The 22645-nt window shown below is 32.5% G+C and overlaps 1 protein-coding gene across 4 annotated transcripts; it reads left to right on the top strand.

Annotated features, from left to right (window-relative positions):
• The first annotated feature begins 596 nt into the window (after positions 1-596).
• On the top strand, positions 597-21479 carry LOC144835128 (lipoma-preferred partner homolog). 4 transcript variants are annotated; one of them, XM_078690177.1, is made up of 10 exons: positions 597-687; positions 7406-7617; positions 8417-8452; positions 10863-10940; positions 12530-13027; positions 14739-14908; positions 17250-17297; positions 17535-17665; positions 18878-18998; positions 19482-21479. In XM_078690177.1, exons 2-10 carry the CDS (start codon positions 7416-7418, stop codon positions 19596-19598), a joined length of 1401 nt encoding a protein of 466 aa, XP_078546303.1. In that variant the 5' UTR covers positions 597-687; positions 7406-7415; the 3' UTR covers positions 19599-21479. The 4 variants fall into 4 exon arrangements, with proteins under 4 accessions (XP_078546303.1, XP_078546304.1, XP_078546306.1 ...); XM_078690178.1 differs by lacking the exon at positions 8417-8452; XM_078690180.1 differs by lacking the exon at positions 10863-10940.
• The last annotated feature ends 1166 nt before the right edge of the window (positions 21480-22645 follow it).

Here is a 22645-nt window from a genome sequence, read left to right as displayed (position 1 = left end):
TACCTTAAACAATTAATAAAATAACATTGTGTACTTATGAATTTGTTTCCAGTGGCCATATGTAGTAAACCTACAATTATCTATTGCTAATTCGAGATATTATTAGTGTATGTTATTAAATATTGGCATCTACGAATGGACTAGTAAAGTAGCCTATCCTATAGGCTTTAGTTTTAGGGCCTAATAATTAATATTTTTATTAATATTGTAATGTAGAATTTTGTTTTTAGCTTATGAATTTTGCAAAATAAACGTAACCAACTGCCAATTGAATTGTTATCTCTGAGTGAATTTATTGTAGAAAAGAAGAATCATCCTGAAGTGTGGCGTTTGCCGTCTCGTGTGAGTAATCCCACAAAAGGGGACGCCCCCTTATTAAATGACGTCATATTGTACAGTCTTCTGCATAACTTTATTTTACAACCGTATATTTCCTGTTATATTTCAATTAAATAACATTTATTTTAAACAAATAAATTGCATTAAGTAATATAACTATTTTCTTTTAAATCAAGTATTACACAATAATTCCTCAATGTAATTAGATGTTGTAGATAAAAACTATTTTGCAAAATTAAAAGTATAAGAAGTTTACGATTGACGACAGACCGCAGCAGCTCCCTGATTCACTCGCGTAGCATTCTTGGAATTCCGGAGGCTTGAAAGGAGACGATATCTTTAATAAGGGTAAGTATGACTGAAAGTTATCGGTATTACAATCATAAATAGTTTGTTATAATGCTGAATGACATTAAATCGAGTCTTGCCTTTTAGTTTTGTAATTATAGTTATCTAAACGTTAAAGTAATAAAGATTAGCTAGGCCTAGGCTATCCATGTTTTTGTCAAGACGGCCAGCTAACGGTAGACTTAAAATACCGGAAGTCGCTTTTCCTTCCGGTAGAGACTAGGTATCCAGTAATGTAGTCTGACAATACTGGAGGCCTAGACTTAAGTTAAGTAGGGTTGAATAATTTTTCACCGTATTTGACGCCCAGTCAAAGTAGGCGTAGGTCTAAGAGTTTATCTTCATTCATGTAGGCCTAGCTAGAGCGTTAATATTAATAATTATGCATGGACATTTGATTGAAAAGATATATAGAAAGTTTACTCTAAGAATAAATGAATAATGCTATATTTTTTCCTACCTGGTAGTAAATGTTAATTATAATTAATTCATTGTATGTTTTTGTATTGTATTGATATAAATTTAGAATTGGATAATAAGGTACCGTACTAACATTTTTTAGACCTGTTTCTAATTCAGAACATACAACATACTTTGTACCATATTTTGAAAGAATTTAATTTAATTGTTTTTATGTACCCTCACCAAAAAAAACTCATGCACTAAAAGAATACCTCATGGAGGTATACAGTATATCTTCAAAATGGTCCTAAAACCCCCTTTGCTTCTAGTGTCTATGCCAAAACTATTTTAAAATAACGGTCTGAGTCTTTATCCATTAGACCTACACTCACTGAACAGCACAAACAATTGTTTATTCTTTGTGGATAAAGTCATCATGTTATTAACGAACAATGGTCAACATGAGAGAAACTGGTGTATTTTGTATATTGAATAATTCAATTTGACCTTTTATTTTAAAACTAAACTAGACAAGGTAATAAGATGTGATGGCTATGCAAGTTCGTAGCCAGGACATGGTTTCAATGGTTAAAAGGAACCCCCACCTTTTAAAGTACAGACCATTAGCAGAAGTGATGGTAAATAACCCTTTTCACGCACTGCAAAAAGTAAGAACTTGTAACAAGTTGTAACCAGGTTTGCATACAGTGAGTGTAAGAACAATTTTGTAGAAAAAAAACAATGATGAGAGGCCTGTTTTTTGTTCTAACTTGTTACTGTATACAGTGCATGTACTGACCAATCAACTAGCGCGCAAACTATGCTTTTTCCAGAGATTTCTCACCATTTTCATGCCTGAAAAAAAAAGTGTAATAATTACATGTTAATGTAAAAGTAAGTTATTATACAGTGACTGTAACAGTCTGTACAGTATACAGTAGTATTGATGACAGAAATGTCATCTACTGTACTGTACTGTATACTGTACAGTACAAATTTAACTGTACTGTTTTTAATATCAATTATCATTTTGATACTGTAATTTATACTTTAAACAACAAGTATGCTCAGTATTGTTACCCTGTTTTGAACACACCAGGAAACTGGCCTCAAGGTGCATAATACTTTTTTTAGAAAGTCTCCAATTTCAAATCCTTTTAAGGAAGTACTGAATTAAACTACCTTTTATGGATAGGATCCAACAGTTGTCAGGCAACTGAAAATAACTTTCAGTTTAATCATCTTCTTTTGGTCTATGAAGAGGCGGGCTAATAAAATATTGGATGTACTACAGTTTAATTGAAAAATTGGTGATATGATCACAAATTTTAATTTTAGAACAGCAGTTTCATCTTTCTGTAGGGTTGTTTTTTTACGAAAATTGTAAGCAACTGGAACATGCTGCTGACAACAGAAAACCAGAACATCCTCTAATCTAGTCAGTCGTTCACGAAAACTGAACAGCACCGGATAACAATTATCATTTTTGCGCGAATGTACAGTAGTCACTACACAGTATCATACAAATGGTGTCAACTCTGGCCTCCACAGCCTTGATAAATCCAGACGGACAGCCATTAAAAATAGGTTAAGGAATAATTAATTACCCAGGTTTCTGGGGACGTTTCCAAAAAGTTTTGTAAAACGTACCCCTACTGTAGCAACTTTTCAAGGCACACATAACCAGTCTTTTGGTCTGTGTGTAGTTTCAGAAACAATGGATTTTTATGAAAATTCTTCGCAAATAATGGTATAAATGTGAATACTGTAGCTGACTAGATTTAACAACATTTCGGTTCTCCAGTACCAGCAGCTTTTTTCATGTGCTTTTGAAAACACAGCCAAACTGGCATAGTTTTATAAAATATTAGAAATCTACATTCAGTCTCCTTACAGTTCATCCATTTCCGTGTTTTGATGCATTTTAAATAAATTATTGCAAGAATATTAAATGATTTATTAATCTGTCTCAGCCAATCATATCTGGTTTTCAATCATTTCAATTTTTTAGCTGTTGGGAATAATTTGTGCGCATCCCACGTAGCATCATAGGCATGTTATTCTGTGGTGATTTATTATTCATCAGTGTCATTAAAACAAGTTTATCCATGCACATCAGCTACTGTACTGTACCAAGAGAGAATATGTTTCATCTTTCTTGGCTAAGTTAATTTTGGAGCAATTTTTGCTTAATACTGTAAGTTTAAGTGGTTGCTGTGGTTTAAGCTGAAATAAAGAGCTGTACACTGACATACCATGTAAAGTCGGAAATACAGTACATCCTTTACAAGGTTCTTGGGGACCGAATGAATTCAATATAGTACTTTTTACTATGGCAACTGAAATTTCAATTAATAATTACTGTAGTAAAAAAACATAGGCAAAAAGAAAGTACCTTTCTTCTCTATTAGTATAAACAGTGTATCACCTACCACCAGTACCATATCATTGGGGATGGCATATTAACTGATGAAGCCCAGGCCAGCTAACCCTGTGGGTATTGGCATACTCCAAATACCAAACTTAAATTGAATTTCAAATGTTTTCTCATTTGATCAGTTATTGGCTACTACAGTGTTTTGATTACATTAATGGATCATATTCATATTTCAAAACAAAATTTTATGAATATATGATGAGGTATTAAATATTATAAATTATTATAACAGTTATTTATAATGATTCCCAAATTAAAAATGTCATACAGTAGTATTTTCGTTTTAAAGAATGTTGTCCCCCTGTACAGTAAAGTAACTTTTAAACAATGTTGTGTTGATTTTTGCCATTTTAGAGTTGTTCCTTTACCATAAATTACATAAAAAAATCATTTACCTTAAAAAATTATAATTTAAACAATACAGTAGTAGCCAACCAGAATAACTTTTATTTTAAAACTTCATTATCCAAAGTTGGATTTCATTAATCTTTTTAATTATTTTTTTTGAGGGGGTGTGGGGCATTGTATTTATCACTAATAATTATTAATAAATTTAGAACATTGTAATTGGGTGTTTGCGCAAAAGAAGGTGCTTTTCTTTATTAATTTGTGGTAAAAAATATATGCATTAACAAATAAAAGAAAAAATTAATTAATATGCTGAAAAATTAAAAATACAAACAATACAGTTGAGCTTGATTTTATGGTTAATATTTTTAGCACAAAAAAAATCAGAACATACAGTATTTTGCTGAAACTATAGTACAGTACTGTATTGTCTTTGCAAGAATGCATTTTGTTTGTATTGTTGTAATGTACAGGCAGAAGTGGGCAGTGTCACACACCTATATACAGGGGGACACACACCTATGCAGGGAACACACACCTATACAAGTTGACACTGTGTTTGTTTCGTATACAGTACATGTTTATAGTTTTTTTGTTTTAAATTTTAATTTTAATTAGCTTTTTAATTGTATAATTTTTTTAAAAACATTTTTGCCATTTAAACAATACATCAGAAGGTCTCAAGTGTGACTGCATCCTTGCTGTGTTAAACCTTAATGTGTTTTAAATTACTGTACTTGTGTTAAACTCATCCTGAGTGCTATTAAGTACAATCACCTATTCAGTACAAATTGATCTTACATGAAATCCAGAGGGTTTCTATAGACTAATTTTATTGCATAGTGTACAGTAGTAAGCATTTGACCATGGAAGGATTTTGTGAATGACATTGTTGTGACTGACAAATGGTTTCATGGAAAAGATTATTGAGTACAAAGAACAGTTAAGGTTTACAAATTGTACTACAAATGTAGTCGAGAATAATATTCTCAACAAGTACTGTACAGTACTATGCAAATTCAGCTCAATTCTATTAAATGAGAGATAGTGTAAATACAGAGATAATTACATACATGTACTGTCTGTACAATCAAATTCAATCAATCAATCAGACTAATATGGTATCCATAATCTTCAGACAAATCCCACCCCCACCCCCTCCCCACAAAGTTTAACATGAAATGCTTCTGTGCACAAGTGAGTTCAGCATCATGACGGGAAGCGCTGTATTTTCTTGGAGCGATATAAACTGTATATTTGCTGTCGGCTCAAAGCATCAAGACCACTCCTGAAAAAACAACCATTATTCTTAAAATACTGCAATAACATTCTGATTTGAATTGACATTTTCTAAAATTACTGTATATGTCACTATCATAAATCTGGTTTCAGTGCTTAGTGGGATGGTTATTCGTCAGTTTATTCGCCGATCACTAGGCCCAAGGAATAACATTTCATGCTCCAATGAACACAGACGCTCTCGTCCTGATGCGTTAAACTCCTACTATCTATTGGTTTTAGTAATTCCATAAAATTCTGTAGATGCTACGCTCGAAAATGCACAACTCAAGTTTCCATTTAGGAACATGAAGAAGTTGATTATTAACAATTTGGTCTAAATTTATGAGACACCCCAGATAAAACATGAAAATGATGCACAACAACATGTTGATTGGCTAACACAAGGTTTTTCCAGAGTACTTTAACCTCTTCATGGTGAATAATGATTCAATCAAATCTGATGCATTTTCCAAAACATTTTAATAAAATGTACACAACAGGAAGTGATGAGTCATAGGTATGCAATTTATTACATCACTAAACACTTTTAATAATACCAAGTGAGACATACACAACACATACAATTTCACTGTTGAGTAATTTACTCATATAGCAGCACATGTGTACACTGCAACACCACCTAAATATTCCAGTAGTAAGTAAAATGGATTTGATTTTTTTTTTAAAGACGTTTAGTATTTTTATTTCATGAAATAAAAGTTTTAAATTGTATTTCATGTAGACTTTAATAAATAGTGCATATTTTGATTAAATACAGCAGTACAGTACAGTAGTACAGTTATGTTTGTTATGTAGCACTATAGGGTTGTTACTGTATCAAATTTAGTTGTATGTGTAGATATTGTATCATCTACAGTATTATAGTGCTATACAGTAGTTAATTTAAATACAGAAACTGTATACTGACTAACTTCTATTGAACATACTGTACATTAAATCTACATTATTTTTTAACATGTTATGTTTATATTTATACCAGGTGGTTGGTTATAACAGGATGTTTACTAACATCATTCCTATTTGGTTCTATGGTCAATTTAAGGTCAACTCAATGTCCATATTCTCGTTTTAGGTGGAGAACCTCTCGCTCGCTGCCCTATTGCACAATATCTTGCATTGACATGCCCCAATGTATTTCATATTCACATATTTTTCTCAAAATTTAGCTCAGTGACAATCCAAACCATGGTGAAGGTACTGAGGTGGTGGAGACTTTCCTCACACACCACCTCGCTCATCAACTGAAATCTAGCATCTCTCTGGTAGGCAATAAAAAAAACGCAAATAAAATATAACTGTCCTCCAGTATTATTAGTCAATCCGTACATAACCGTATACACTGCATCAATCTGTCCATATTACCCATCTTTGCCTAGTAAATTTGTAGGCGGTAGAATGGGGAAAAATTCAGTAAATCTGCTGAGTTGGCATGACAGTACATGGTAATGTAAATATTGCATTTGATTTATACAATTACACCATCACAATCCTTAAACTAAATGTGGCGTGTCATATTACAAATACCAGATATGAAATCATGTAAAATAAATAGTTCAATACAAATATTTAAAGTACAGTTTCTTGAATGTATTTTGCACACCTATCTGAACATAGATTTTACAATTATCTTACCATAATCAGTGTCGTTTGACTCATCATATGATGTGTTTGTTGATTTTTCTTTAGAGGTATTTAAACAACATCCTAATTATCGATATATCTACGACACTGTATTTAATTACTGAGAATTAACCAATTCAGTGGACCAGTAACTATGCAGTAGCAAACTCTTGTTTGTGTATGCTGGCCTTTGTACTGTAGAGGGGATCATACTTACTGGATACAAATAGTACCGTATTGTAAGGTTTACCGAAAATAACCATCTGTATTTGAAGAGAGGATACATGAAAAGAAGAAATTCTGTTTCACACAACTATCTGAGTATGCGGTCATCCATGTCCAGTGCCGTCTAGTGGGAACCATCTCTTATAACAGCAACATCATTTCTTTTCGTAACACTGTTCTGTGTGTATTGTATGTTCAAGCAGAACTCCCACTAATGTTGGATTGTGTTTACTTTAAAAATAGGGGAAATTGTTTAAATTAAGAATCTTTCTTTCCTCACAGTTACTAGTTAGTACTATACTTGATGATCTGGAATGTTTGTCTCGGAATATAATTCAGCATTCTGATCTAATTTACATTTAATTTTAATATTTTAATTTTCAGAGTGATCACAATGACAACAATGAATAAATTAGAGCAAGAGTTGCAGAAACTAGAAGTGGAACGTAATCGTTTACACGGCCAACCGGGAGAGCAAAGCTACACTTCGTCATCAAATGTTTACTCGCATGCACAACCAAAAAAATATGCACCGGTGACAGCGCCCAAACCGAGACGTAATGCAGATGGGACTCTTCCACCCTCTGGCTCTCGAGGTAACATGCATAATTTAACATTTTGTTAGATAGAATATAATATGGTGCTAAGGCAATGCTGTAATTTTTACTGTAGTGTAGATTAGCCAAAATTCGTAACATGTTCTTTTCATTTCAAGGTAACTTTACTTGTTGCATAATGCTGCAGTGCTGTTTTCCAAACATAGACCCTTAGTTCAAATTTAATTGTTAAAGCCGATTTGTTTATGTTGTGGATATCCATCCAACATATTAAAAAGATTCTTTTCTGTAAAACTTTGAAACTTAGTTTTGCTATCATTCAAATGCAACAGCAACAACAACATATATTTGTTGAAGACCATTTTTTTAAATACTGTGTTGGCACATGTTCTTTCATTCATATTTTGTGTGGACACTACAGTAGGTTAGCAATAGCTAAATGTAACTAACCGTGCTGTATTGAAAACATTCAAATTTATTTAAATTATGAAACCGTCTATTTAACCTATGAAACCGTCTATTTAAACTATGAAACCGTCTATATAACCTCTAGAAATGTAAATAATTTTGACTAGGGAAGAATTGTCTTGTAGAAAATCACATCTACAGTAGATAGTATTTCATTGCTTAATACCTAACTGCCACATGATTTTTGTTTGACTTGTGAGCCAATGTGAGTTTCTGAAATCATAACACAAACTACAGTTTTAGTATGTAGTTTAGTTTAGCTGTAGTACCCCATTTTACAATTCTTATAAAAATGCTTTGAAATAATTTACTGTTCCGCTTTAGCATTAGATAGTGCATGATTAGAAACATGGAATGCGTTTTCTTACAGGATTACCGCCCTCAGCTGTTCCAAAGCCGTACAAAGGTAAGAGGTTAGAGGTGAACTCGCCAACTGCTTTGCACCTGTTACGCACTAACTTGTTTTCTCACAGGCTCTGTCATCTACACTTTGACATTTATTAAAATGTCTTTATAACATATCAGAAATAATTTATTATGGGAAGGTGTGTGTAGTGAAAGATTTCTGTTGAATGAATGTGTATATTTATTTTGTGTTTAGTTTATGCCACTATTTACACAGAAATTGAGGCAATACAGGGCCATATCCACCAGTACGCTTGGTAAGGTTTCAACCTGACCACTTTTCACACTCACAGGGGCCTTCGACAATCCAGTGGCTTGAACAAAGATTATTCCCTTTTCTTGCAAAAAACGGACCACTTTATTTCTCCTGGCATCACTGCAATATTGTGATAAGCAGACTGGCATTACTTTCGGTCTAGACCTCTTCAAACAGAAGATAACACGGTACTTTTACCATTTCGTGTGTTTAAAAAGTCACTCAGCAATAGCCGCAATATTGGTAACGGAAATAACTGTTGACCGAATGTTCCTGTTTTATTATGCTTCACTGCATAATCAGGCATTATACTGTAGAATCAGACCTCTATTAGGATCATCTCCCACTGGAATTTTATGTTTATCCCAGTGTGATAAAATAATCCCACTGATATACAAAAATACCTATTCCTGTGGGATTGTTTACTCATCCTATATAATCTCACTGAGTTAAAGATGTATTGAAACTTGAGGAATTGTCTTGTAGAAAATCACATCTACAGTAGATAGTATTTCATTGCTTAATACCTAACTGCCACATGATTTTTGTTTGACTTGTGAGTCAATGTGAGTTTCTGAAATCATAACACAAACTACAGTTTTAGTATGTAGTTTAGTTTAGCTAAACACAAAAAATGAATGTCAAAATATTCTAAATTTAAATTGACCATATCAAAGTATAATTAAAGTTATTCACTTTAAGTCGAAAATTCGAGCCAAAAACAACAAGTTTACGTAATTAACAGGTGAATTAATTTGATTACATTTCGTCTGGAAAATTGTCACAAGCGAAAGTAAACAAAGATGAAGTATGCATTATGCAGGATGCTAATTAGGATTGTTTACAACTCGTCACGGTTGAGTGGAGGTGTTTTCACACAGATCGTGAGGAAGTTTTATGATTATGCATACAGAGTAGTCAAACAAGCGCGTTGCATTATGAGATATGTTTTTTAACAAAAAAACGTCTGTATTTCAGTTAAATAATTTTTTTTCCGACAAATTTTTGGTGAAAGTTAATAACTATTATGATACTTCAAAATGACCCATTTTTTTCGAAATCTTTTATTTTTATTTTTTTGGAATTAGTCAAAGGGACAATACATCTTTAATATAAAATCCAATGCGATGGATTTATCCCACTAACTTGGGGCAGATTGAGACCATGGCAATTACTGCATTTTGAAATCTGTATCAAGCAGTATAGTGTGGTACAGCGGCACAATATTTTATTTTAACTGTAAATAGGAACAGTGGTGACATAGTGAATTGTGGTGAAATAGTGAATCATCGGTAATGATGGTGCTGATGGTTATTCTAGAAATGTTTGGTTCGTTTTTGGTAAACATGCACATTATTACCTGTACATACTGTACCTGTATATGGTGATGGTATCATTAAACCATTCATATTTGCTGAGTTTTTATACCACTTATATTCACTATTAATTGTTAATTCTACATTTATTTAATTTTGTGTTTTATGCAAACTAATTTAGCTACAATATTTCATATCATTATGTTTTTAAATAATCATTAACCAACTTAGTTTCACTTTCAGCAGCATTGGGTACTGGTTTTCTAAAATGAAATTTCATAAACAATGATTATATTCATACTGTATTCTTTGAATGCAAATTGGATTGTAAGATGGGCTTATAACTGAAAACCGAAATGAATTGAGTTGAGGGTTATACTTTAGGGTGGGCTTATATCTGAGGAGGACCAAAATGAATTTAGTTGTGGGCTTTTGAGGACCAAAATTTGAAGATCACAATGTACTGTAAATTGTTTATGAGATGGAGGGCTATACTCTGGCTTACAGTACAATATTTCTGAGTCTGTATACTACAGCTTGCATTTAGCTCAGTGAACCATTTCACACTTAAATTGGGATGATTTTACACTAAAAATTTTTTATTTCTAAACTTGGGTTTTATTCACAGCTCTAGATATGTATTTTAAATTGACATCAAGATTAAAGATTAGATTCATGTATCTACCACGCACTAATCAGTGTCCATTTTTCTTTTAGCATGTCAAACTTTAAATTATAGATTTACCATTAAGGTCCATTATTTAATATCATTTATTAGATCCACAGTGTAGTTTACATTGTTTTTACATTTTTGTACATTTAATTCATCTTTATTTTAGGTCCTTTATACCCTCCACCTCCTCCAGTTAAAACATCACAACGTCATGATCAGCTTAGATCACGGCCGACTGGGCCAGGTATGAATGAGGTACAAAGTTACCACAAAAACGTGCAACTCGGCATGTTGTGAGCATGATCAGTACTTGTTTATGAAGCATGTATCATTAAAATTTGATTTCATTTAGTTTTCTGATTGTGAAGTACTGTATGTGATTACATGTTTCATTTATTTTATGTTTACTAAAAATGTTTGATACTGTATGTTCATAATTTGAATTATTGTTTTCATTGTTCCATCCTTTGATCATAAAAGATATTTAATGAAAGTTCTACTTTCTTCTAAGAAGCCCCTTTAAAATGCATGTGCATTTGGAGTAAACTCATAAATTTACATCGGACCATAAAGATGGGAGGGTTCCAGTGGTTGGGTCATCGATTGATCATTTTTTTGAAGCAGTACAATTTTTGTTTAAATCATTTTTTGTACTTTGAGTGTGGCAGGAGTGGCAAAAGAGGGGATGACTGTAACTGTCATTAGGGGTGACACACCAAACACTTGATGTTTAAAGATAAGTCAGCACAATCCCAATGTAATTTTTAAAATATTATCGTAGCTGTTATATTTTGAACAGCTGATAGCAATCTGGTACCTCATACAACACACTGAAAGTTAACACAGTGTATAAAGTACATAGTGGTAAAATATACACTTCTGTACTACTGTAATATAGCCACACCTATGTTTCACAGGTTACATAGGCCATAGAAACTGGTTTGAAGTATAGGATTTAAATTCAAAGAACTTGATACCAGGGAAATGATATCATATCATATATACAGATGGTTTCATTTTACACTGTCATAAATCAATGTTCCTGTGTATCATATAATGTGTCGTGGGCTTCCTTCATCCTTCATGTTGGGAAAATGTTCTATTTAAATAGCCATTAAACTAAAAAATAAATTTCGAAATATCAATATTTTACCCAAGAAAATTATGTATGATGGAATCTGAAAAAAAAAAATTATTGGCTATGTTGTGCCTAGCTTACCTGGATGAACCGATAAAAGCAAGATATATCTCACCCCTCCCCCCCCCCCCTCCATAATTGGTACAGTCCACAAACCAAATGTTAAAATGTGATTTTGTAAACGTTGACCGCTCCCTCGTCCACAATTTCTGGTTTTTTAGAAAAAATTATTTGTTTTTTTTATAGTTTTGCTGTTCAAGAAGTTTGGTTTTTGAAGAGTTGTATATAAGTAATAATAATTGTTGCATGAACTCATATTTTTATCAAAAACTGTATTTTTTATACTTCAATTTTATATGATTTTTATAGTTTTCATGGCATGTGTTATTATTAATCAGTTGATTAACATATTTTTTTATTGAACTTTAACATTTTGTTTGTGAGTTGATTTTGTTTATTATTCAAATTCCATTTCACTATGTAAGATATTATGTATTTCATTGGTGTCAAATGTTAATTGCATTTCAAGTTTACTAATTCTATTTTTTTTCATAAAAAACTTACTCTATTGTAATAAATACTATATATTCAATATCAAATACATCAGTAATTGATTTTTCTAAATATTTTTTGTTTTTATGTGTGTAACATATATTTTCATATCATAACATTTAATTAATTTTTTAATTTTCTAGGTTTATCGAGCTATGCACCGGTAGCCTACTCTGTCCCTGACGATGACTTGCCACCACCTCCTCCACCTCCATCAAACTACCAGGGAGGAGGTCAAGTTGATGATCTTCCCCCACCACCACCTCCAGAACCAGGCTACTACAACCCACCTCCACCACCACAAAATGCTCCATACAACGAAAGACACCCTCGCGCACACGTTGGACAAATTCCGCAGTCTGCCCCTGAGCCAACTACTTCCCATGAGCCAGGTCGTCCTCCGTCCCAAACACAGCAGTATGCTCCTCGTAGAGGCCCACAGGTGCCTCGCCCTCAAGAACCAACAGCTCCTGAAGGGGCCCAACGTGCCAAAACATCTGAATGGGCTTACTTCTTGCCACAGCCATCTGATCAGCCAATATCAAATCCAGATAGAACCGGTTCCGAGGCAAAAGTTGATCACCTGACTAACCTGTTGGTTCAGAATATGGACAGTCGACCTGATGAAGGAGAATACTTTGGTTAGTTAGAATTTTCCTCCATTTCTTATTTCTATCCAAATAGAGTACATGAATGCCTTTATGACACTGAACTTAATTTTGTAGGAAAATTAACCATGACGCCGGCTAAATTGACAAAAAAAAAGTTTGCTTGGGTACACTTGGTACACTTGGTCAGTGGAACTTACCATGGTCTCGGTAAAACTAACCATGCTATTGAAATCCAATGCCATTGTTAAATCCTGTAAAGCCATGGTAATACTAACCATGTGAATGAATGGTCAAAAGTACTCATGGCCGTAAAGTTAGTATTGGTAATAATAACATTTTCCACATCCAGTATGGACAATGCTAAAGACTAATATGGTTAAATGATATTAAAGTCAAAGTTTTTAACTTGCTATAATTAATATCAGTTGTCTTGATAAATCATTTCCATAGTTCAGTAAAGAGAAAATTCCAGTGTTTACGCATCATGACAAACAGTCAATCTGCATGTATGCAGTCATTTTTTAGCATGGAAATTATGATTTTCAAACTTGATAGTACAACCGTAAATTGGGATTTTACAATCGTTCCACAGAATTTGGGAAGCCTGTAGGCTGTGGCTACTAATGATTGTAATCAAAAAGCATACATTTCAATCATAAAAATGAAAATTTGTGATGCCATCTGATTTTAATTCCCTTTCATTTACAATTGACCTGAATCACTGGGCACTTAGATATTCCTTATATGTTGCCTTCTTGCAAGTTGAAATTGTCAGACACAAGATCCAAACAGCTCCAAGTGGTTTAATATCTTTATTGAATTTCATAGAAATATGAAACCTGGGCAACTGACCTAACATGTTACCAGAGCATCTAAATATATTTTCTATTCTACATATTTAATTATTTTAATAGTTTTGGGCACAAAAAAGTGTCTAAAAACAAAATAATTAAAAATTCTACCACAATTCCGTACCATATTTAGAAATATCATTAATAACAACAGGCAATGGTTTAAATATTTGTGGATATACTGTAAACATTATATTGCTTTACCAACGTCTAATAAAAGCCATGACAGATGAGCTTTAAACCTCCCAGTAAAATCTTATGGATGCTATGTTAAACTAGTGATTATGGCCAGTAAAATTGAAGTTTTACCAGTAACAAAGTAGATCTAACTGGTCCTATGGTCAGTTGAAAATAACTTTAAGAACAACATACTAGTAATATCAAAATAATGTTATGCTTATAGCAGTAGTGACTGATCAGTGATATATATACAAAGCAATTTACTGAATCTGTAAAGTATTTAATTTAAAGGTCATATGACATTTGTAATGTCAGAAACTGCATTATAGTTTACTGTCAAGTGTTAATATCATAATACTTTAGAGTGTGTGTTTACCATCTTGATATTACAACTGTGTTGTCTCTTCTTAACTGGGCCTGAAGCAGCTGCGAAGCTTACCACCTTAATATTACAACTGTGTCGCCTCTTCTTCACCAGGCCTGCAGCAGCTGCTAAACTCACTTACAGGTTTTCAGTTTCACTTGCCTGAAGCTTTGTTTCCACTTGAAGTTGATTAAATTTAATCACAGGAATAGATCACTAAATTTGTATAATGAGTAAGGAACGCTAGCATATTTTGTGTGTAGTTACCCAGATAAACAAATCCATGCCATTGTTCATGTCACTGATTGTTACTCTTTTTATAATAGTTCTTTCTTCTTTTAAACAGGCCTTTGTTCGAAATGCGGCCTAAAAGTTGTAGGAGAAGATTCCGGATGCACAGCCATGGATCGTGTGTTCCACGTGGCATGCTTTACGTGTGCTACGTGCCAGAAAAAGTTACGAGGACAGCCATTCTATGCCATGGAATCTAAAGCCTTCTGTGAGAACTGTTATGTAGTAAGTACTTATTAGTAATATTCTGGTATCTCCAAGTTTTAAATTTATTGTTAACTTTCCCAAAGCTAAATGAATACCAAAAATTAACGTTCAAAATGTAAAGAAATGATTACCAAATCTTTAAAATGCATTCTGAAACAAAATTGAGTCCCATGGTTTAATGTTTTGTTTTCAGTGTTGATTTTGAACTTTATTTTACTTTATCATGAAAAACTGGTCTAGAATTGACCAGAGAACCAATAAGTGTCTTTTATTAATATGAGAATTATAGTCAGTATCATAAGGAATCGAGAATTATAGTCAGTATCATAAGGAATCAAGAATTAACAATAGTAAATTGAGTTGACTGTTAATAAAATGTATATTTTATTATTCTTCTCTACTTTGTGTTCATATGAAAAATGCATAACATTTCCCATGTAAAAAAAGTATACATTTTATGCATCTCAGTTAGTAAGAAACAACATGTAATACATTTAATACATGTCACAAAGTTTATTTTAGATGGAAAAATAGCTACTCAAACACCCACTTTGTAAACACATATTTTAAGCCTACACATCACACACACACCAGCATTGTGTGTCAAATTAGCATTAAAGCAAAATGTTTGTCATTTAGACCTGTTAAACCAGCCGAAAATGAAAAAGCTATCTCTCTAATATTATGGCTGGGCTCGCACTGGCCGATCGCCAAGTCGCCATGGGCGAAAACGTTTCCAGATTGGCGAAAAATAAAACGGCTACTTTAGCCATTTTGGCTATGACATATGATAAAATAGATAATAAAATAATCATTTTGGCGAAAGCATAAAGTCCAACTAAAAGGTCCATTTGTCGATCTTCAAGCATTTATTTTGTTCGTTATCATGTTGTTTACTTCAAGCTCCATTTTCGTCAACTTGTTTCGTTGAACCAGGCGTCTCTTTGTTATTTCAATATGATGGAGATAGCAGAGGTAGATGCACAGAGAGACAAACGTTACACGACACATGGATGATGGAGTCTACCCAAACTATCACGTGTTGCGCTGCACAAACGATCGACGACTCGACAGCCGACGGTCGGCTATTTACCGGGATTGTCTATTTTTCGATAAGGGTGTTCTTTTCAGATTAAAAAAAACATAGTATCTTCAATGAATGATCTTATCGAAATCAATATTTATGCGTTATGCATTTTAGGCTCCAATAATGTAGTTTCATATTTTACCCTTAATAAAGTTTCCTCGTGCGTACAGTGCGTCAGTAGAGTAAACAAAACAACATTCGGGAAATGGTAGAGTCACACGTGCATTTATTGCGGACTATATAAACAGCAAGGCCGGCCGCCGGCTTCTGTGTTGTTGGGTAATAAATAATCGAGCCGGGATGGCATACATTTCTCCCCCGACAGAAACGCCTTTTTCCTGTGCTTTGGCCTATATTATCTGCACGTTCAACAACGATACGAGTGTTCGTTTGCTAGAAATATTTTTAGCATATAGCCTAGGCCTACGACGTACCGTCGTACATAATTTTGTAGGCCTAGGCCTGCGCTACTGCACTTTCGCACCTCTTGAGCATACCCAATTTAAAAACATTCACCCACTGCGCGGCGGTGGTGACGGCGAGTGACCGTGAAAGTCTTAGGACACGATTTTCGCGTGGTACGGAAGCCACCAGCCAAGCGTCAAAAACAAAAATAACATAGCATTCAGGATTTCAGAAAACTGTAAAATGTTTCTTATTAAATTAATAGCTGTATGATTAAAAACAATTTGAACAATTGTTTTGATCATATAAAATACAACAACAATTATTTTTTTAAATCAAATATACAGTGATTTAGGCATGGCTCTCTTTCCCCAAATGCCTTACAAAAACGTTCAGGGAACAGTGTATAGACCTATTGACATAGATAAATTAACTAAAACGTTTTTACCATTATATTTCAACAATTTTTAATTTTGGCTAATGACCGATTCATTTGGCTAAATAAAAAAATTGGACTTTAGCCATTTTGGCTATAGATAAACTGATTTGACTAAAAAAAATATTTTGACTTTCGCCAAATGGCTAAACAAAATGAAATGTTAGTGCTACCCCAGTATGGTGCCCTTTGAAATTTGTTTTTGAAAAAATTGTCATAAACATATTTAAAGACAAATTAATCTAATTTCTACAAGTTTTCATTAGCAAAATGTTAAGCTGATTCAAGCTGTCACAATATTTAGTATGGCTCAGGCAAAAATCTGACGAAACAACTCTAGTAACAATTATTAGTAATAATTATCTGTTAAAATGTTCAAGTCATTTTTTAATTGATTGTTATACATATATATCTTTTTTTTTTTATTTCAGTCATCCCTTGAGAAGTGCGCTACTTGCTCCAAGCCAATAACAGAGAGGGTAGGTTTATGTTTAGATACATGCTGTACTATATGATAAAGATACACCAAGATTTATAGAGAATGAGCGATTTTCCCATATTAAATACAAGGTGTCTTGTAACAAATATTTCAAATGAATATATGCATATTACTATTAGATAAATCACTATGCTAACAATTAGCAATTGAAAGTATTCGCAACACAAATACTTTTAATTCAACCCCACAAAATAATTGATTTAATTTCTTTCCTCAGATCCTGCGAGCGACCGGCAAACCTTATCACCCTGCTTGCTTCACTTGCGTTGTTTGTGGTGACAGTCTTGATGGTGTCCCATTTACTGTTGATGCAACCAATCAGATACACTGTATCAAAGATTTCCACAAGTAAGTGAAATAAGACACATTTTGATTGACTGGTGGTACTGATTTATAGTATTATGTCATAATGCCATAAATGTATAGTTAATTCAACCTATCAATTTGAAAAAAGACCAAATAATTAAATTGACATTTTTTGTTAAAATTCTATCTAAAATTCTATTAAGTTGTCATTAACGTATCCCTTAAATTAAATGAAGACGCTAGTAAATCTCATTTAAAAAAATCTTAAACCAGGCTATGATCAAATTAATTTCTAAATTTAAAAAAATGTATGTAACAATAATATCTATTTTCTTGGTGGTAGAAATATGGGAGAAATTATAATAACTATATTTAAAAAATAAATAATAATTATTTTGGATTTTATTTAAAATTTAATTGATGTATTTCTGATAACAAACTTGATATAGGTCACATAATGACCTAGATTACAGTATGTCTTTAATTGGGCTGGCTACCAATCTTTTGGTGATTTACATGATAGGTATGCTGGCCTTGTACATACTATATGATATTTGATATGTACAGTATACTATAGCAAATAGTAGATACTAGAAAAGGTATGCAAGAAAAATCCATGATGATTGCAATTAGTTCTGATAATTGGGTCGTTTTGTAACATGAATTTATTTTTACTAGTAATAATTACCATTTTTTACTCAAACATTGCACAATACCTCTTTAATAAACGAAATGCTTGCTATTTTATTACTGTATTTAACAGATGTTTTGTCCAATAGAGGGAAATGACAACCAGATGTCTAAAATATATTGGGTATCAAATCATAACAAACTGTTTGAGGGCGCTAATTTCTCCTTAATTATTATGTTTTATATACAGTGTACATCAATATTATTGTAAATAAGGCTATATATATAATCTTATTTATGACAGTATAATACAAACTTTAAAAAAAAATACTGACCTGACTTGAATAAAAAGTATATAAAAATACAAATCATTAAAATATCATAAAATGGGAAAAGAAACTAACAATAGAAACATTCACCTGGCAAAAGTTAATAACCGTAAGAACAGTCAGTTTGTTTTCATCTAGGAAGGGTGAACCACTGACTTGCTAGCCTAGAATTCAGTTCTCTACCAACAAGCTTTCACTGACGGCAAAGTTATTCAGTTACTTCAAAATAACAACATTTATCTTCCTTTGTTTAGCAACAAACAATTTTATTTTGTTTAAACTTTGTATCTTGTAGGAAATTTGCTCCGCGTTGTTCCGTTTGCTTACAGCCCATAATGCCAGAACAAGGACAAGAAGAGACGGTACGCATTGTTGCTCTGGATCGCAGTTTCCATGTTGGTTGTTACCGCTGTGAAGTAAGTTTTATTTTGCACATGTTTCCAAAATGAAATAAATCATCATTGTTATGCTACTGTACAACTGTCTTTTTTTTGTACAGAAAACCTGACTTTACCTATATTAATCAATTTTATATTTAAATTTACATATACTTTATTTTGAAGGGCTTCTGGCTGTGTCTCTGCAGCCGTAGCCATTTTTGGTTAATATTTTTACCGTAATCAGATAATTACTAAAAAATCAAGTGCGCATTTACTACAATGCAACAATTTGTCTTTCAGGTTAAAGGTGAAAATTATCGCATTTGATATTTGATAATTAGATTATCTCGAGTAGAATCTCCACAGAAACTATTGCCTGCAGAAACAAGGCCTTAGTATGGGGTTTGCCAGGCATGATTTATGAACTCTCTGTATGTCCACTGCATTTTTGTACTCTAAATATTAGTACTATATTATTCAATAGATTGACATTATGATCACATATTTTCATTTTTTTAGGACTGTGGATTACAGCTATCATCAGAGGTTGACGGACAAGGTTGCTATCCATTAGACGATCACGTCTTGTGCCGTGAATGCAACGGAAAGAGAGTACAAAGTCTTACAGCAATGTAAATTTAAAAGAAAAACCTGTGGTGTGTGATCACATGATGTATTTCATTCATGCTGTGATCTTATTATGCAATCTGATCATGTGCTGTGATCGCATCACACAATGTATTGCAATTAATGTCCTGGAATCTTGTGATGTGATCTGTGTGATCACACAGTGTATTTCATTCATGTACTGGGAACACATAATAAGATCTAATGATGCCCTGTGATACAGAACACATGATGTATTCATTTCCAAGAAAAAACTGAGTTGTGTGATCTGTGTGATTACGCTATGCATTCCATTCATATGCTGTGATCATATTATGTGATCTGATCATGCTCTGTGATATAATCATGCTTTGTGATACAATCATGTGATAATACTCACATCTTTGTGACTCTCATCTGAATAACAGACACATACTGTATAAATTGATTATGCCATATGAATAACTAATTATTTGCCACTGGCTAAAATCGCTAAGCATTGTGGGAAATGAAGAAGCATTTTTTTAGAATAACTGACTGTATTTTAAAGTTTTTTAAACTATAACCGCTGCCTATAAAGGTTTAATTTTATTGTCATAATTATTAAAAAAAGGCAGGGTAAATATTTAGTGTTATATTTGGCTGATTTAAAATATAGATATTTTAAAATGGTGCTTACTGTAAATCATGTTGTTTAGCTGTTCTGCAATCCACCCGATTCTCAGTGCTGTATCTCCACATATTTGCCAAGTATCAAGGGAAATTCCATAATACAGCATCTCTTGTGTTTCAGGTTAAGTTAAAGGCTTCACATGTGTTTCTGTATCATGGAATTACCCTATGATGCTGGACAAAATTTGATAGAGTACCTACAATTGGCTGTGCAAACTACTTAATAATTTTAATAAATATAAGTTAATCTTGTAGATGAAATTTTAAATATATATATTATTATAGATGGCAAAATTTTAGACTTGAACAATTGTTAGAATAGGATCGTTTGTCAGTTTTATACAAAGGAGTGAATTACATTTGTGCTTTGCTTAGTAGGGAGCCTTTGATTTCAATACACAACATAGACGTATTCACATGTTAGGAGTTCTGATAAACTACCCCAACTTCCAAATTAATGGTGGCTATAATATTGCTGATTTTATTAAATTAAATAGTTATACTAAAGGTTCCTAATATTTTATTTTATACACTATGGTATTTGTGATAAAATTATTTCTCAGTTAGGTACAGATTGAAAAACTTCATTTGGGTTTTTTTTTACACTTTTTATGATTTTAGTTTAAGTAGGCAAATATGATTTCACTAAAATGTATTTTTCGTTTTTTGTACATTCTTTATAAACATGACACTTTTTAATACTAGTTTTTCAAATTGTGAATTTAAAATAGTAAAATGATCTAAAATGAACAAAACTACAGTGTAATGTTTGTAAAATATACCACCGAAAAAAAAACATTTTTAATTTTCTATGAATCATTTTTTTTTTACATTTTTTTGTTGTCAGTACTAATTAAAAACCATAAAATTATTTTATGTTAATTAAAAAATGACCGATAGCATCAAAGTTTATGTAGATAATTTGTTTAACCGTATTGTACCCCTACCCCCTAAACTGAAGATCTTACCGAATTTTTTTAATTCATTGCAATGTGTACTAAACGTAATACTGTGAAATATTTTTTTACACATTCCACATGAAAAAAAAATGAAATGAAAGGAAACAAAATTAATTATTAATATTGTTTGTCCATCAACAGTTGGGTATGCCATCATGTGAATAATTGTTACTAGAAAATGTTGTTGCACTTTTTATAGAATTAACAAACTGTATATGATATGTTTTTATTTTTGAAAATAGCTAGCTTTAAATTAACAAATAAATGTTACTCACCTTTATTATTGTTTGTTGGTTTTTTTTCTCTTCATTATACCAGTAGAACATTACACAAAACTGAAATGCGTACGTGTGTGTACGGGTGAAACATTTATTGTCATTTATACAACGTAAGAATGAAATTGTAATTGGTTGAATTTAACATGCAATATATAAAGCATCATAACCAGTGATTCTAAAGAAATCTTTCCAACTTTATGTTATGTTATGTAGTATTTGTTGATATTTATGGCATTGATGTTAATATTTTACTAATGTAAATGTTTTATATACAGTAGAATCTCTAATAAAGGGACACCTTCAGAACTAACCCAACAAATTGTCCCCTAATGCTCGTAACTTATAATTACATTTGACAATTCTGATGGACAGTTTTTTAAACAATATACAATTTGTGGTGTAGTACATGGCTATCAGAGCGGGTCCATTCCAGCATCACTGACGGAACCAAGAATTTTGAAGAAAATACTACTTTTATAATTAATGCTGCTTACCGTTCTGGATTCTGCAGATTCCGATTTCAAACTTAAGGTCAAGGAAGCCCTCCACATCTCGTGGAGTAAACCTTCCTTGAACAAACAAATCTACCTTAGGCGTCACACTTGCCATATGATTGGTTGTTGCCTACATTCCTTGTTGTTTTATTATGCTAATTACTTACTTATTTACATACAATATGTCCTATAGGTATAGCACTCTAGGCGTTGTTTACTAACATTTACATTTTAAGGCAATTTGCCTTTTTATTAAGTTATTAATAAAACAAAAACCCATTCACTTCCATTAAATTCGAATATTTTTTGCGTTGACTGTTGATTAACAGTTTTTTTCAAGTAAAATATTTTTTGTTTTCTCTATCCAATTTTTTGCCAAAGTGACATTTTTTTTAGTTGCCTAAATAATAAATTTCAGGGAGACAATAATATTGAAACGGTTGAAGCAGTAAAAGCGGAAACGAAAAAAATATAAATTAAGCCAAATGTACTGTATACTTTATACAGTAGTAGAACCTCTATTGAGGGAACACCTTCGCGTCACCAAAACATACCCGGACCCTCTTACTGTAATATGAGTGTCCCATGAAGTGGTGTCCCATGAAGTGGTGTCCCATAAAGTGGTGTCCCATAAAGTGGTGTCCCATAAAGCGGTGTCCCATAAAGCGGTGTCC

The sequence above is a fragment of the Antedon bifida genome, chromosome 2 (assembly GCF_963402885.1).
Source record: "Antedon bifida chromosome 2, ecAntBifi1.1, whole genome shotgun sequence".
In the NCBI taxonomy this organism is placed as follows: domain Eukaryota; kingdom Metazoa; phylum Echinodermata; class Crinoidea; order Comatulida; family Antedonidae; genus Antedon; species Antedon bifida.
This window is presented reverse-complemented; position numbering and strand designations above follow the sequence as displayed.